We start from the raw sequence: 15500 nt of genomic DNA, 5'->3' as shown, positions 1-15500 counted from the left end.
ATTACACACAACAGCGCTGAATGTTGTGATGAAGGAGAGGGGTGGAGTGGCGGCTGTGGGATCGACAAATATGCTAACACTCGGGCACCATGGGGACACAGCCAACAGAGTCAAGCATTTCAGGGGCGAGACCTCCGCTTCTGTTTCGCCTCGTTGACTGCTAACAGGCTCTCATCACACAATAAAGAGCGATTTGATTAAGCAATACTGCCCGAGTTCAACGGGCAAACGGAGGTCAGCGGATGCATTCCGCAGCTTGGTTCAAGCCAGCTGCAGTTAATTCACCATCCGAGAAACTGTTGACCAATATTTTTGGAAAGGCGTTTAACACCAATTGAAGCGGCTCTGAGGGAATGACGAGCAAGGGTGACACATCCAAGTAATGAACTCATCATGAAACCAGTCAAAATTGAAGACATCGGGCCACACTCCTTGACCAATGAGGTAGATGTTTCATTAGAATGTGTTACCGTATTTTCCATGCTATATGCGCGGCGAAAAGCATTCAGATGACATTACGTCTGTGTAAGCTCTCAGTCGTACAGGTGTGGTCCATCGATATTTCGCTGCTCATCTGAAAAGCATTGTCAGCACAATTTTAGTTCGATGACGAAGCTTTTTGGATGAGGGGCGAAATGTCTGACACCTTCAAAGAAGTACAGATGATGGCTTAAGAAACCTTTTCATTGATTCAGATGACAATGTGACCTATAATCCGATGCGCCTTATATATCGTATGGCAGTCTCTTCATATACCCCATTGAGTCGTTTGCCGGTTCGCGTGTTCCTCTGCCATCCAGTGGTGAATCAATAGTAACCGAAAAGGATTCCATCCGACACTAATTGACAAAATGACAACTACTTTGTATGCTCTGCGCAGCCACAATGACACAAAAAGAATACTAAAATCATAGTTAACTACTGACAACACGAAGGAAGGAGACAAGCAAGGATATGTGTGTGTGCCTTTTTGTTAACTCATTCATTGCCATTCACGATTGTATTTGGGCATTAAAAATATGTCGTAGAGCGCCATTCCCAAATTTGTCAGGGTTTTGTTTTTTTTCTTTTTTGGGTGCCGATAAGGCGCTGGCCATGGCCTCTGGCAATGTTTTTTTCTTTTGCAGATGGGGGCAGCATTTCCATTTTTTCTATTGTTAACGCTTTTTTCCAGCTTCAGCTGTTGTTAAAGCGCTATATAAAAAATATGTACTTGTATGTATTGCATTGTATGCGAGGACGCCGTCTTCCTGCTTATGTAACCGTGCCCTGCATGTGTGGGTTATGTGGGAATATTTGAGTCCGTTTGTAATGTTGCTTGTTCTGTAGGCACAAAGGGACATGTCTTCTTGTGCCGGTCCCAAGCCCGGATAAATACAGAGGGTTATGTCAGGAAGGGCATCCGACGTAAAAGCTTGGCCAAAACAAACATGCGGACCAAACCTCGAAAGATGGAGGACACTGATTTGCTGTGGCGACCCCTTGAAGGGAAAAGCCGAAAGGAAAAGAAGAAGATGTATTGCATTGTATTTTGGACAGCCGCCCTCATTTCAAGCTCATAACTCCAGACTTATAGAATTTAAGAATTAACTTTCTTTTCTGATGAAAAAAGAGAGTCCAAGATTCCTTATGCTGCATTGAATGTTTATGTTGTCCTAAAACTCAATATTCTGTGGGTCCTGGAATTCGAGTGACAATGACAAAAACTGGCGCTAGAGTGGAAACATTTTTGCAATTCTGGCAGTGAAAGTATTAAAATGGTCTTGACAACGTTGGCCTTTCGTTCATCATTTTGTAACGCTGTTTGAAGTTTTCTGTTTGTCTTTTTGACCCATTTTAATGGCTTTGTTCCAGCTGCAGTGGTTGTTAAGGCTTTATCGAAATAAAACTGTATTGTATTGTATTCCTTTTAACTCCATCTACTGGATGCAAAGCACAACCGCAGCCACTATTATAGCTTTTATTTTATTCATTTACAATGAATGCAGAGTGCCCTAAATATGAGAAGAGTTTGAAAAGTGTCTAGTCATTGCGCCTTATAATCCAAAATATAAATTTCCCCATTGTGGGACGATTAAAGGATTTCTGATTCTGATGTCGAAAATACGGTACTCGCTATCCTTGCTGGACTGCAAGTCGGATCTTGTGTTCTCATGCACCGCTCCATCTGTATTCTGATCGACAGTTGACCATACCAAAGATTTCAAACGAATGTGCGAGACCGGTAAATGTTGGAATGTTCATGATTTATCGACGCCTGGTCTGAGTTGAAAATAACAATTGAATTGAGACCAATAAATGTTATGGAGACGCTCACTGGATATAAATCAAGCCGAGGTGATCATCAGTACAGTTGCCCTCAACTGACGATATGAAGAAAATATTTGCGGCACTTTTCCATGACATCGTCAAATTTCTAACACAGTGCAATTGCATTACAATAGACTGGTGTTAATGTTTCAAACATATTGAAGCCAATTGTCAAGACTTACATCATAAAGTGAGGAAGGCAACTCACCACAGGAGGCGGATTTTTTCTCCACCAGCTGCACTCGTCGTGTCTCATTGCGAATGCGGCCGTCCGTCTTATCCACGAGATGCGAAAGGTCATCGATGATTTCTAAAAAAAATGAGTAAATTAAAAAAAAATACAAAAAATGGGACATTTGATTAAGGCTTGCTAATTAATTTTTTCATCTAAAAGTAACTTTCTTCACACTGGTATTTCATACATTGGCAGAAGGCACACTGAAAAAATACATTGGTCAAAATTTTAAAAACATTGGAGATTGTTTTCAAGCAAACCATTCGAAAAGTTTTTTTTGTGCTAATTTTAAATCTGTCCTGTCAGTTTTTCATTAAAAGAATAATGTCATCAAAGTAATATGTCATACACTGATATATAGAATTACATTTATGAATTATGGATTAGATTTAGCTGTATTATTTAGCTGTAAATGATAACACATAATATCTGTATTGGGCAATGTTTTGGAGGTCAAACTAAAAAACTAAAAATGATCTCAAAAACAGTGGGACAAGGGAAAAAATATCTGTCTATCCATCTGTCTGTCTTTCTATCGTATATATCGAGTTAACTAGCTATCTAGCTGTCTGATATGTAATGTATATCCGAGTTACGACCGGCGCGAGTTCCGACCACACATACGACCACGACCGCCAGACTCTTTTTTTTATTCTACACCTATATATAGTCATGCAGGAGATTGCTGTGCGAGTATATATATATATATATATATATATATATATATATACAGTAAAGTCTCGTTATATCGATATCGGATATATCGATAGTCCCGGTTATATCGATACTATTTCTATGCACGCACGGAGAAAATTACATGCAAACAGGGTCGGATATATCGATAGTCCCGGTTATATCGATATTTTTTCGGACTCCCTTGAATATCGATATAACGAGACTTTACTGTATATAATATATAGTAAAGTCTCGTTATATCGATATTCTCGGGAGTTAGAAAAAATGTCGATATAACCGTACTGTCGATATATCCGTCCTGCGCCGAACTGCATTCACAAAAGCCGCCAAAATAGGGCATCCAAGCTCCATATAGGAAACGGAGCTGGCCATGAGCTCGCCATTTTGTGCCTCTATTTTTTTGGGGTGAGAGATGTTCCCCCCTCAAAATGGTACATATAATTCTTTAATCGATTGCAAACACGTATGCTTTCCTCTTCAGAACTACAGTGTATTTGAATCATATTCATAACTGGATGTGTAACAAGAAAGCATATTATCCAAATCTGAAGCCATTGTTTGGATTCACAAGCAATGCAAGACGTCTTGGCGTGAAGTCATTTTTATTGGTGTTTTGAATTTGAATAAAAAGTTTACATCGGTTGTCCTTCAATACACAGTATGGTAATTTTCAAAATCATCACGCTTCAGCAGACAAAACAAGAAACATTGTTGCAAAAAAACGATTGCATTCATATACAGTACAGTGGGCATGTACCTAACACAACAGGGAAACTGCAACGCTTACATCTTACTGTATTATGTATGCAACTTAAAGACATTAATCTTCTTCTGCTTCCCATTTTGACCTTTTAACACAAACACTTCAATCTCGTCTGCTACACACGAGCTATCGTCTGAAAATGAAAATGGCTCTGCTACACGGGAGCTGGTCACGTAACAAGTGACATGACCATGTGTATGGCGCGACCGATGGCGCGACCGGTGGTGCGACCGATGGCGTGTATCGATATAAACATAGCAAAATGGCCGGTGGGAGAGGAAAAAGAACACCGTCGTCACCGGATTATCGTAAAAACCACGAATCGTACTAAACAGAACTAATTATACATAAAAAGACTATAAATGTGCACGGGAAATGAAAGTAGTGTCATAATAAGCAGTATTATCAATATAAACGATATCGACATAACAAGACTTTACTGTATATATATTACACACACACACACACACACACACACACATATATATAAAAAAAAAATATCCTCGTCTCACCCACCATGGGTGGTGTCTGTCCCCCATTTCAGCTCGGGTCCTCTACCAGAGGCCAGTAAGCTTGAGGGTTCTGCGCAGTATCCGTGCTGTTCCCAGCACTGCGCTTTTCTGGACCGAGATGTCCGATGTTGTTCCCGGGATCTGTTGCAACCACTCGTCGAGTTTGGGGGTCACTGCCCCGAGTGCTCCGACCATCACAGGCACGACTGTCACCTTGACCTTCCAGGCCATCTTGTCAGTCTATATCTGGAAGTCCCACAGGATCTTTGCTCGGTCATACTCCACCACCTTGGGAGGTGTTTCCCATTTTGACCTTGGGGTTTCCAGTCCATACTGCGCACAGATGTTTCGGTAGACTATGCCAGCCACCTGGTTATGGCGCTCCATGTAGGCTTTCCCTGCCAGCATCTTACACCCTGCAGTTATGTGTTGGATTGTCTCAGGTGCCTCTTTGCACAACCTACACCTTGGGTCTTGTCTGGTGTGGTATATCCCTGCCTCTATGGCTCTGGTGTTCAGGGCCTGCTCTTCGGCAGCCAGGATGAGTGCCTCTGTGCTGTCATTTAGGCCAGCCCTCTCTAGCCACTGATAGGACTTCTTGAGATCAGCCACTTCTGCTATGGTTCGGTGGTACATCCCGTGTAGGGGCTTTTCTTCTCATGATTGTCCCTCATCCAGCACTTCATCCTCTGTTCCCCATTGACTGAGACATTCTCTGAGTACATCATCTGTTGGAGCCTTCTCTTTGATGTATTCATGGAGCTTGAATGTTTCATCCTGGACAGTGGCTCTCACACTCACTAGTCCCCGGCCTCTGCCCTGACGGCTTGTGGGTGCTGGACTTGGGATGGAACCCTCCGTGCATGGTGAGGAGTTTTCGGGTCTTAACATCTGTGGTCTGAATCTCTTCCTTTGGCCACCTTATTATTCCTGCAGGGTATCTGATCACTGGCAGTGCATAGCTGTTTATTGCCCGGGTCTTGTTCTTGCCATTGAGCTGGCTTCTGAGGACTTGCCTCACCCGCTGGAGGTATTTGGTCGTAGCCGCTTTCCTTGTTGCTAGTTCGAGGTTGCCATTGGCCTGTGGTATACCGAGGTACTTGTAGCTGTTTTCAATGTCTGCTATTGTTCCTTCAGGGAGTGAGACCCCTTCAGTGTGGACTACCTTGCCCCTCTTAGTCACCATCCGACTACATTTCTCCAGCCCGAATGACATTCCGATATCACTGCTGTAGATCCTGGTTGTGTGGATCAGGGAGTCTATGTCCCTTTCGCTCTTAGCATACAGCTTTATGTCATCCATGTAGAGGAGGTGACTGATCGTAGCTCCATTTCTGAGGTGGTATCCATAGCCTGTCATGGCGATTATTTGGCTGAGGGGGTTCAGTCCTATGCAGAACAGCAGTGGGGAGAGTGCATCACCTTGGTATATGCCACATTTGATGGACACCTGCGTTAGTGGCTTGCCATTGGCGACAAGTGTGGTTTTCCACATCCTCATCGAGTTTGCAACGAAGGCTCTCAGGGTCCTGTTGACCTTATCCAACTCCAAGCATTCAGTGATCCATGTGTGTGGCATTGAGTCATATGCTTTCTTGTAATCAATCCAGGATGTGCACAGGTTGGTATGTCGGGACCTGCAGTCTTGAGTGACTGTTCTGTCAACCAGCAGCTGATGTTTGGCACCTCTCGTATCTCTACTAATGCCTTTCTGTGCTTTGCTCATGTATTGATCCATGTGTCCACTTATCTTAGCCGCAATGATGCCTGACATGAGCTTCCATGTTGTGGAGAGACAGGTTATTGGCCGATAGTTGGAAGGAACTGCACCCTTTGAGGAATCCTTCATGATCAGGATTGTTCGCCCTTCGGTTAGCCATCCTGGGTGAGTCCCATACATCAGCAAGTGGTTCATTTGTGCTGCTAGGCTGTGAGCTGTGAGTTTCTTTAGCCAGTAGGTGTGTGTGCCGTCCAGTTTTTCATACCTGAGACTCTTTCTTGTATATCTGCCGCTGTGATGGTAACTGGGTTCTGTTCAGGGAGGTTGCTGTGCTCCTCTTTCAGAGTCACCAGCCATTGTGCACTGCTGTTATGTGCGACTTCCTTCTCCCATATGCCTTTCCAGTATCTTTCAGTTTCCAGCCTTGGAGGGTCTGCTTTGCTGTTGGAACCCTGCCACTGAGCGTACACTTTCACAGGTTGTGTTGCGAACAGCCTGTTTATTCTTCTGGCCTCATTCTCTTTCGTGTACCTCTTTAGGCGACTGGACAAGGCCTGGAGCCTTTGTTTGGCAGTTTCGAGTGCTTCAGGTATGGTTATCTGCATGTACCTCTTGGGTATTGGCCTTTTATTTACACCTCTCTGGATCTCCGTCAATTGACTCACATCTTTCCGAGCTGACTTGGTCTTGGCCTCCAACCGTCTTTTCCATGGTGGGTAATGAATCTCGTGGCTCTCATGGTTGCTCTAGTAGCCAAGCATCTCTAAGATCACTGATGCTGAGGTGTATATTAGCTCATTGGTTTCCGTGATCGTTCCGGTCGGGATCGTTCTCAGTGCTGCATTCACAGTTTCCATGAGACTTTCAGGTGGTACTTCACATAGCCGTTGTAATCGGTGTCTTCGTTGCCCAGTTTTCATTCTTGCCATGATCTTATCTCTCAGGTCAGTTGCTGCCTCGCTCAGCATTTCATTCATTGGGGCTGGCTTCCCAATCTCATCATTCATTGGGGCTTGCCTCCCAATCTTTGGTTGAACCTCTTCCTCTGATGTGGCAGCCTAGGGCCCTTCACCTCGGAATTTGTGTTGTACCTCATCAATCTCAAGTTGTGATAGCAATTGCCGTTTGTGGATATTGGAACACTGAGCTACTAGTTGTTTCGTGGTCAACCGTGACTGTGGGTTTCGAAGTAACCATTCAGCCCCCATTCTCCGCATGTAACCCCTCTGACTAGGGTTGCTTGAGTAGTAGCATTCCAACAGAGCCATATTATCGCATCTCGTCCATCTCCGCTTTGTTCCAGTAGCCCATTTTTCATCAGGGTGCTCTGGTTCCCCAGCACCTGACGCAGACCTTGTTTGGCCGGGCGACGTCTGAGCCGGCATGTCATTCCATTTATTGTCTCTCATCATTGTATCATTTTATGAGGTAGGCATTAGCGTGAAGGGTCTTGCCCAAGGACCCACACTGGATGATGTCATTGTGCTCATTTTCTCTGCCACAAGTGGGATTCGAACCCTCCCATATGCCAAACTGATGCCTTATCAACTGAGCTATCCAGCCGCTAATATATATATATATATATATATATATATATATATATATATATATATATATATATATATATATATATATATATATATATATATATATATACACATACATATATATACATACATACATATATATAGATACATATACATACATACATACCTATACATACATATATATACCACATATATTAATCAGCTTTAGTAGATTCGTGTTAAGTTTCGACATAGAGTTTTTGTAAGGATGGAATCCAGTTAATATAAGACATTTGTCTCTGGAGACCTTCCGATAAACACTACTCAACAATCCTGTGAAGTCATGTATAGGCTCATTCCAAGGAGAAGCCGGCTTGCCCCATGTAGGCACCGCTACAATTGCACCGCGTGCCATTGCAATTAGTCATAAAGGTTTTAGCTTGCCTGCTTTTTAATTTTGTCTTTGCAATGGTATTTATATCCACTGGGGGAGGGATTCACGACCATGCCAAGAAGCTGAAGTGACAAAACATTTAAGTACAAAACTAGTACAGCACATCCCTTCAGTGCAGCGCTGTTGGCAAGTCAAGTTTGTAAAAATATCATTTCTTATTGTAACCTTTGCTTCCATGTGTAACAGCTCTTGCCCTGGCTTGGATCTGACGGACCACAAAGGGGCCCAGTTTCACGCAAGGTTTGTTTATTTAAAATGCGATTGCGCGCTGGGTAAACTTCCAAAGCCACAACATGTTGGAGCGCGGCGTGTGCATGTTAAGTACACCCACCGTTTGCAAGCGTGAAACTATCACACATTAAATGGTGTAGACGTCAGATCATGAGGAGCAGTTACAGTCCCCTAAAAATGTATTGGAAAGGGTTCATTCCTTTGTTTATATTGAAGTCGGTTGTGTTTCACATTAAAAGATGAATATCAGACAAATGTTCGGAATTCCAGATTTGTATTTTGGACCGGATTGTAAGGGCAGAGATGAGTCACATAAGTTCTGGAGGAAAGTTTTATGGACTGATGACACTCAGAGTAACTTCTACCAAAATTATGGAAATGCCAAAATATGGAGAGAAAAAAATGTGGTTATTATCCAAAACCCCTAATCTTGTGAAGCATGGTAGAGGTAATGTCATGGCTTGGCCTTGTATGGCTGTCCTCTTGAACAGCCTTTGCTCATCTTTATTGGTGATGTAACTCACAATGGTTGCTGCAAAATGAATTCTCAAATCCACAAAACCATTGACAGTAAAATGCATCCAAACGGATCGGGAGATGCTTCATCATGCAACCAGACAACAATGACCACAAAACCTCCCGCGAAATAAAAAAGAGTTTTGTCTGAGAGAGGAAAATAAGGGAAGGTCTTAAGACTGGCCAAGTCAATCAGAGTTCCAGGTTATGCCACCAAATATGAAACGTGATTCACTTTAAGTTAATTTAAATCATTTACTGCCATTCCCGAATTTATTCGGGAATGACACCATTCCCACATTTGTTTGGGTTTTGTATTGGCTTGGGGGTCGGGGTGCAGATGAAGCTCCGGTCAGACCTCTGGCAATGTTTTTTCCTCCCACGAGTGGGCAGAATTTGCATTTTGTATAGCTGCCCCTACTTCCATTGCAGATAAATCTAGAACAAAATAAAATCGGCAGAAACCTTTTTTTCTGCTGAAGGAAGAGAGTCTAAGTTTTTTTATGCTGCATTGAATATTTATGTAGTTCTAAAATAATAAAATAGAAAAAAGAAGTAATCAGATTAGTTTCATGGAGTAGTCTACTGCTCCCCCAACCTTCGGGGAGGGACCTATCAGAGCAGTGATCTGGCACAGCCACCTCTGTCCATTATATATAGGATATATATATAGGGCCAGAGTTACCAGCACAACTTTAGTTCGCTGACGAAGCTCTTTGGATGATGAGCGAAACATCCGACACCATCAAAGAAGTACAGATGACGGTGCACCGGCATATAAGGTGCACCCCTAAGGTATGGTGTATTTTCAAACTTTTTCCAGATATAAGGCTATAAGGTGCACCTACAATGAATGGAAAAAAGTTTTCCAAATATAATATATAAATATATCAAAGTTTTCCAAATTCAGTGGGACCTTGGCTTACACACTTAATTAGTTCCCAGACAGAGTGTGTAAGGCAAAAAGTGTGTATCCCAAAAATTATAAATAATTATAATTATTATAAATAATAATCTGTCCCAGGTATCTAGAAAATATAATTTTCAACTAAATAAACCTTAAAACTACAAACAATATACCTTATTCTATGTATAATAAATGTGCTATTATATTGCAATGAAAGAAATACACTGCACAGTATAATAAAGTCGTTTTATTTATCTTTGTGATGGTCGTTGATGGTTTGATGGAATGGGGTGGCAGGTCGGAGAGAATTGCTGTTTGGAAGGAGTCACATTGCATAAGGACTGTAATTAAAGAAATAAACTGTACTATATAATAAAGTCATTTTATTTACCTTTGTGATGGTCGTTGATGGCTTGATGGAATGGGGTTCAGACTTCGCTTCCTGTGTTATGAAAGTCCGGTTAGGCATCTTTTTCCAAAAAAGGCCGGTCTCATCTGCATTAAATACTTGGTGAGGCACGTAGCCTTCGTCTTTCACCATTTCGAGGAATGATCCCTTGTATCAATACAAGGCGAACTTCCAGGTTGCTGCATGACGATATCAGAGTGAATTAGCCGTGCTTTCTCGGATATAATTGCACGCTGTCGCCGGCTAGCTGTTTTTCGTTAATCCAAATTAACAGAAGTTTTTCAACCTCTTATATTACCCGAGACCTTTGCTTTGACTGCATGGAAATACCTTTAGCAACACATGCACCTTTAATAGCTTCTTTGTTGCGAAGGATGGTAGCAATGGTGGACTTAGCATATTGGTACTGGGCTGTTAAATCAGACAAACGCACACCACGTTTGTGTTTCTCAATGATCTCCTTCTTCTCCTTGACTGTAATTTGTTTTGTGTCTTTTTCGACTGAACACAAGCCTATGGTGGGGTCTTTTTCACTCCCATAACAGCAAAAGTATCCGTTATAAATCCTTGAAGACGATCGACGTGTGCACTCGGAGAAAGGGGCTGTGTAAAGGTAGGCCGGCTGGGGCGCTGTTCGGTCGTGTGGTTTGGTGTTCTTCCGCCGAAGATAACTCCGCCAGCCGTGGTGGGGCGGCGCTCCATGTTTATCCCGAAAAGTAGTGCGTATGCCAAGGTTTAATCTTCATAAATTTAACGTTCGTAAACCGAAAAATTCGTCAGGCAATGTGTTCGTAAACCGAGGCCCCACTGTATAATGCATGCCACATATAAGGCACTCCAGTAGAGGCTGGGGTTACACACGATTTCTTTTCCAGGGAGGAAATGGAGTTGTAAGCTGTGTAAGCTCTCATTCGTACAGGAGTGGTCCATCGATGAAAAGGGTTCTTCAGCCGTCATCTGTACTTCTTTGAAGGCGTCGGACATTTCGCTTCTTATCCAAGAAACTTTGTCAGCAAACATCTTCCTTTCCTTTTCTCTTACTTTCATCACTTTGCTGCTGTGAAATATTTTTACTGTGAGACTAATAAAGCTAATCCAATCCGATACACAATGGAGAGTACAAATACACCTATGATCTATACAATTCAGTGAAATTATTACTTATTACTAATAAAATTCCCTGTTCAAAATACTGAGAATTCTGCCACCCCGGTCACAGTCTTCTTATCTAGCATATCCACCCTTGACCAGAACAGATGAAACCATGAAATCCATTCACACTGATCAATCCCTAGCAAGGAAAAATGGCATACATGCGTGCGGTAATTAAATTCAGCCCCATGTAGTACGTCTTCTTAGCTAACGCCGCGGCTTTTATGTCTTTCTAACCACGTGCGTGAAATGGGCTGTTGTGTTTCACGCTGTCACAGGCGCACACAAATCAGCCTTTCCAACATCTGGCCTTGTGAAGCGCTTGGTCGGACACATGTGGTGAGATTAGTCTCACTGTTGGAAATCAAACCCCTGCCACACTGACAGTCTCGCTGAGCCAATGGGCTCGGGGAGGTCTTTGAATGCATCACCGAATTTATTCCTCTGGGGGAGCAGTTTCGCCGAGTGATGATGAACGTCTTGTTTATTTGTGTTACGACACAATACAATCATGCCGCCAAGGAATACATTCAGAGCAAGGTCAGTCGATGGTTGATGCACCTGAGCTGCATTTCAGCGTTTGGGAACCATTTTAATGTTATACTATTAAAACCATCTCAAAGGTGGAGTTATTGGCGTTCTCTATCAAAGCCTTTACTTGAAAGAAACAATCCGACATTGGCAGCAGTGACTTACATGTCGCTTGTAGAATAGCCTTTCTTTCGCCTGGCTGTTTGAAACTGAAACCGGCTGTGTGCGTGAAGAGTTTCACCTACGTTCACCCCTGAATCTGCCAATGCACGTGACGGACACCACACCGAACAGCCGGTTGATGGACGACTTAGTGAAAGTTGAACCTCTCTTTGACTCCCAAGACACATCAAAGAAGAACCCAAAGAAATCTTGAAAATCTTCACATTGGTTGCTATATATTGACTTCTGGGTTAATAATTCAAAAAGAAGGATCATGTTATGTATTTTTGTGCTTTTTTTAATTTATTTAGTTGTGCTTTTTATTTATTTATTTCTTAATCCTCTGATTACAGTGAAGCCATGTTTAATGTGTTCATACTTATTTAGCAGCAATAGAAGGAATATTGTTGACATAAAATATACCAAGTTGATATGAGTTTTTACAGACAAGTGATCTGCACTGATATCAAAGAATGAAAGAAACAGTGTAACTACTTTAAAGGGTACCAGAGTTTTGGCAAGGACCCTCATCGGCCAGTTTCTTTTTTCTCTCTCTCTCATGGAGCCAGATGCCACCAAACAATGTAAGAATTATAAACATGAGGGTGGCAGTGGTGGAGCAAGAGGGGTTGGACCACCCTGTCACTGGCACTAGAACCAACGCCAGCTGCCTTTGCACTTCATCAATACTAGCACACTTCATTAGGGACGACAACCAGGAGAAGGTGATTTATTGAGAAGTTTAAAAAAATTGTTTGGACTTGTTATCATCTTATCAATCAGAAGCATTGTTATCCGTTTCAACATCCAGCAATGAGGGCAAAATGGATGGCTGAAAAAAAACAACAAACAGCAATCTCAATCACATACACACTTTCAGTGATTATGTTTGGTCGGAGTAAAAAAAGAAACACAGTCGATACATACAATGTTTTTTTTCTTACGGCAAGGCTAAATTATGTTTCCATTACTTTTTTTATACCATAATTGTAACTATAAACCCAAATATAAATAAAATTTATGATGACACATTGATTGCAGAACAAACACACACACACACACACACACACGCACGCACGCACGCGCACACACACACACACACACACACACACACACACACACACACACACACACACACACACACACACACACACACACACACACACACACACACAAATAAATAACTATTGATTTATATAGCCCTTTAACAGTAGCTGACGCTGTAAAATGGATATGTTTTTTAAGATATTTTTTGTTTTAAAGTTTAACCCCAATACCTTGCCCAATACAGACTGGGTAGCTTGATGGCGAGAAAGCTGGAGAGCTAGATGGCTGGATAGCTATAGCTACTGTATCTCGTTAGCGAGTGAGCTGGATAGTTAAGTAGCTAGTGAGCAAGCTATAGCGAGGTAGATAACCAGTGAGATAGCCAGCTAGATAGCTAGAGAGACAGACAGATAGACAGATATAGATAGATAATATGGTCGTACACCGCATCTGAACTGGTGATGTGACTGTAATCAAAATTAACGGTTGCTTTATCCATATCAAGGTTTGACTTCATTCCCCAAGCCCAAAAAAATAACACGAAGGGGGTTCAATATAAACTGGAGTAAGCAGAGGAAAATCAATGAATAACTATCGTGAATACCACTTCAAGATTTAGGAATATTCTGGGTATTAAAATGCTCACCACCCAGTGAATGTTAAGTCATGCATATTATTTTGACCCAGTGAATACACAGAGCTGGATCCAGAAACAGCAGGTTTTACAGCACGCTCGCCCATGACACAAATTTGAACTGGATTATGAGTTTAATAAAGAAACAAGTAGGGACCACTTAAAATTCCAGGGTGGCACATGAGGTGCGTGTAATTGCTGAAAATCTCAGTGAGTATTTGTGGATAATTACGCTGAACCTGCGAAGGGCCAGAATAAATGTTTAGCCAACAGCACGGCTGAAAAAACTTCCCATCCCGAGTGGAAACGCTCTTGTACATTTGCTTGTGGACAACTACGAGAGGTGCGGGGATCGAGGAAAATCGTAAAAATATGATGTAATAATATCTCTACACTTCGCTGGGAGCTACCAAACCGCGGCAATTCGTCAACAACCAGTTATAATTCTGTTAAATATGTCGCTCTATCCAAGGGTGAAATAGTGCAATGAAACAAATCTGGTTGATAAGTAGAACTAAATTCGGCAAACACCCTCACCGCCCATCTTTAAAACCCGCCACAAAAATTACTTGTACTCTTTGGCATTCGACTGAGCATGATTCAGACTTGATCTTAGTTTCACTCCCTGGCGTTTTCTACTATCTTCTTCTACTAGTGATAGTGACTGATTTATTTCCTGTATATGATAGCTGTCCATGTTGAGTGCTTTGTTCTTGTTGTTTGCATTGTATTGTAATTTTCCTTGATGGACGATGGGGGGGGGGTGAAATAACACTTGATTCATAGGGAATGTTTTTTCAAAGTTGTACTTTTAATGGAGTTAGACTGTCTGAATGTTAAGAATGTCCGTTGCTATAACAATCAGAAAAACGTTTTATCGCATCTAAAATACCCAAAACACGCAGGCTGATATTTTTAGTCAAATGAAAAACACCAATAAAAATTTAAGTGTCCCAAAACTACTTCAAAATGACCTCAGAAAGTTTCAGTTTCAGAAGGTCACGCCCCCTTGTTTGTGACGTCACACCAGTACGTCGTGCCTTGCTCTAGAATCAAAACAATGGCTTCAGATTCGGAGAAGATGCTTTCTTGTTACTCATCCAGTTATGAATATGATTCAAATAGTTCTGAAGAGGAAAGCATATGTGTTTGCAATCGATTAAAGAAGTACTTCTGTATCAATTGAGCAGTCAGGTTTGCAATGTAGTGTCCCGGAAAATGCACAAGATGGTGCCTGAGCTCCGTTGGAAATGGGCTGATTTGTCTGCTGGGAATTTGTGTCAACTCGTATCAAATACGTAGTAGTCTTGGTGCAACACACAACGATTCACCATCACGTTATTGATGTTTTCCTTCTAATTACGCCATCAACATGGATCAACACGAAGTTTTCAGACCATACAAAGTACCCAAAATGCATTGTGCGTCGCTTTCTCCGTCAGGGGCGTTCCAGACGTGACGTCAGGTCAGGCATCGTCATCAACTCGAAAACAAGACTTCCTGAATATTCAGCGCGAGTCTTAAAACATAAAATATAGCTATATACGGCGGAATCTTTGTAAAATAATCTCAGTAGAATTCTCGTTTCTAAAACCTAGCATAGTTGGGTTCACTTTGATCCCACTTTTCAGGACACCTGAAAGCCATAAAACCAAAGAAGGAACTAGATTGATGAAGTTGTTAACTCATTCACTG

General features: G+C 41.9%; 1 protein-coding gene across 1 annotated transcript in view; it reads right to left on the bottom strand.

The window, feature by feature from the left end:
• Nucleotides 1–15500, bottom strand: part of stx8 (syntaxin 8) — a 50272-nt gene that overhangs the window by 9527 nt on the left and 25245 nt on the right. Inside the window, exon 7 of the mRNA XM_089005726.1 lies at nt 2519–2620. Within this exon, the coding sequence (XP_088861852.1) occupies nt 2519–2620 (102 nt within the window). The remainder of the gene's footprint in view (nt 1–2518; nt 2621–15500) is intronic.

Source organism: Hippocampus bargibanti, linkage group LG10 (genome assembly GCF_051943395.1).
Source record: "Hippocampus bargibanti isolate YZ-2025 linkage group LG10, ASM5194339v1, whole genome shotgun sequence".
Lineage (NCBI taxonomy): Eukaryota > Metazoa > Chordata > Actinopteri > Syngnathiformes > Syngnathidae > Hippocampus > Hippocampus bargibanti.
Note: the sequence above shows the minus strand (reverse complement) of the source record. Positions and strands in the feature narration are given on the sequence as shown.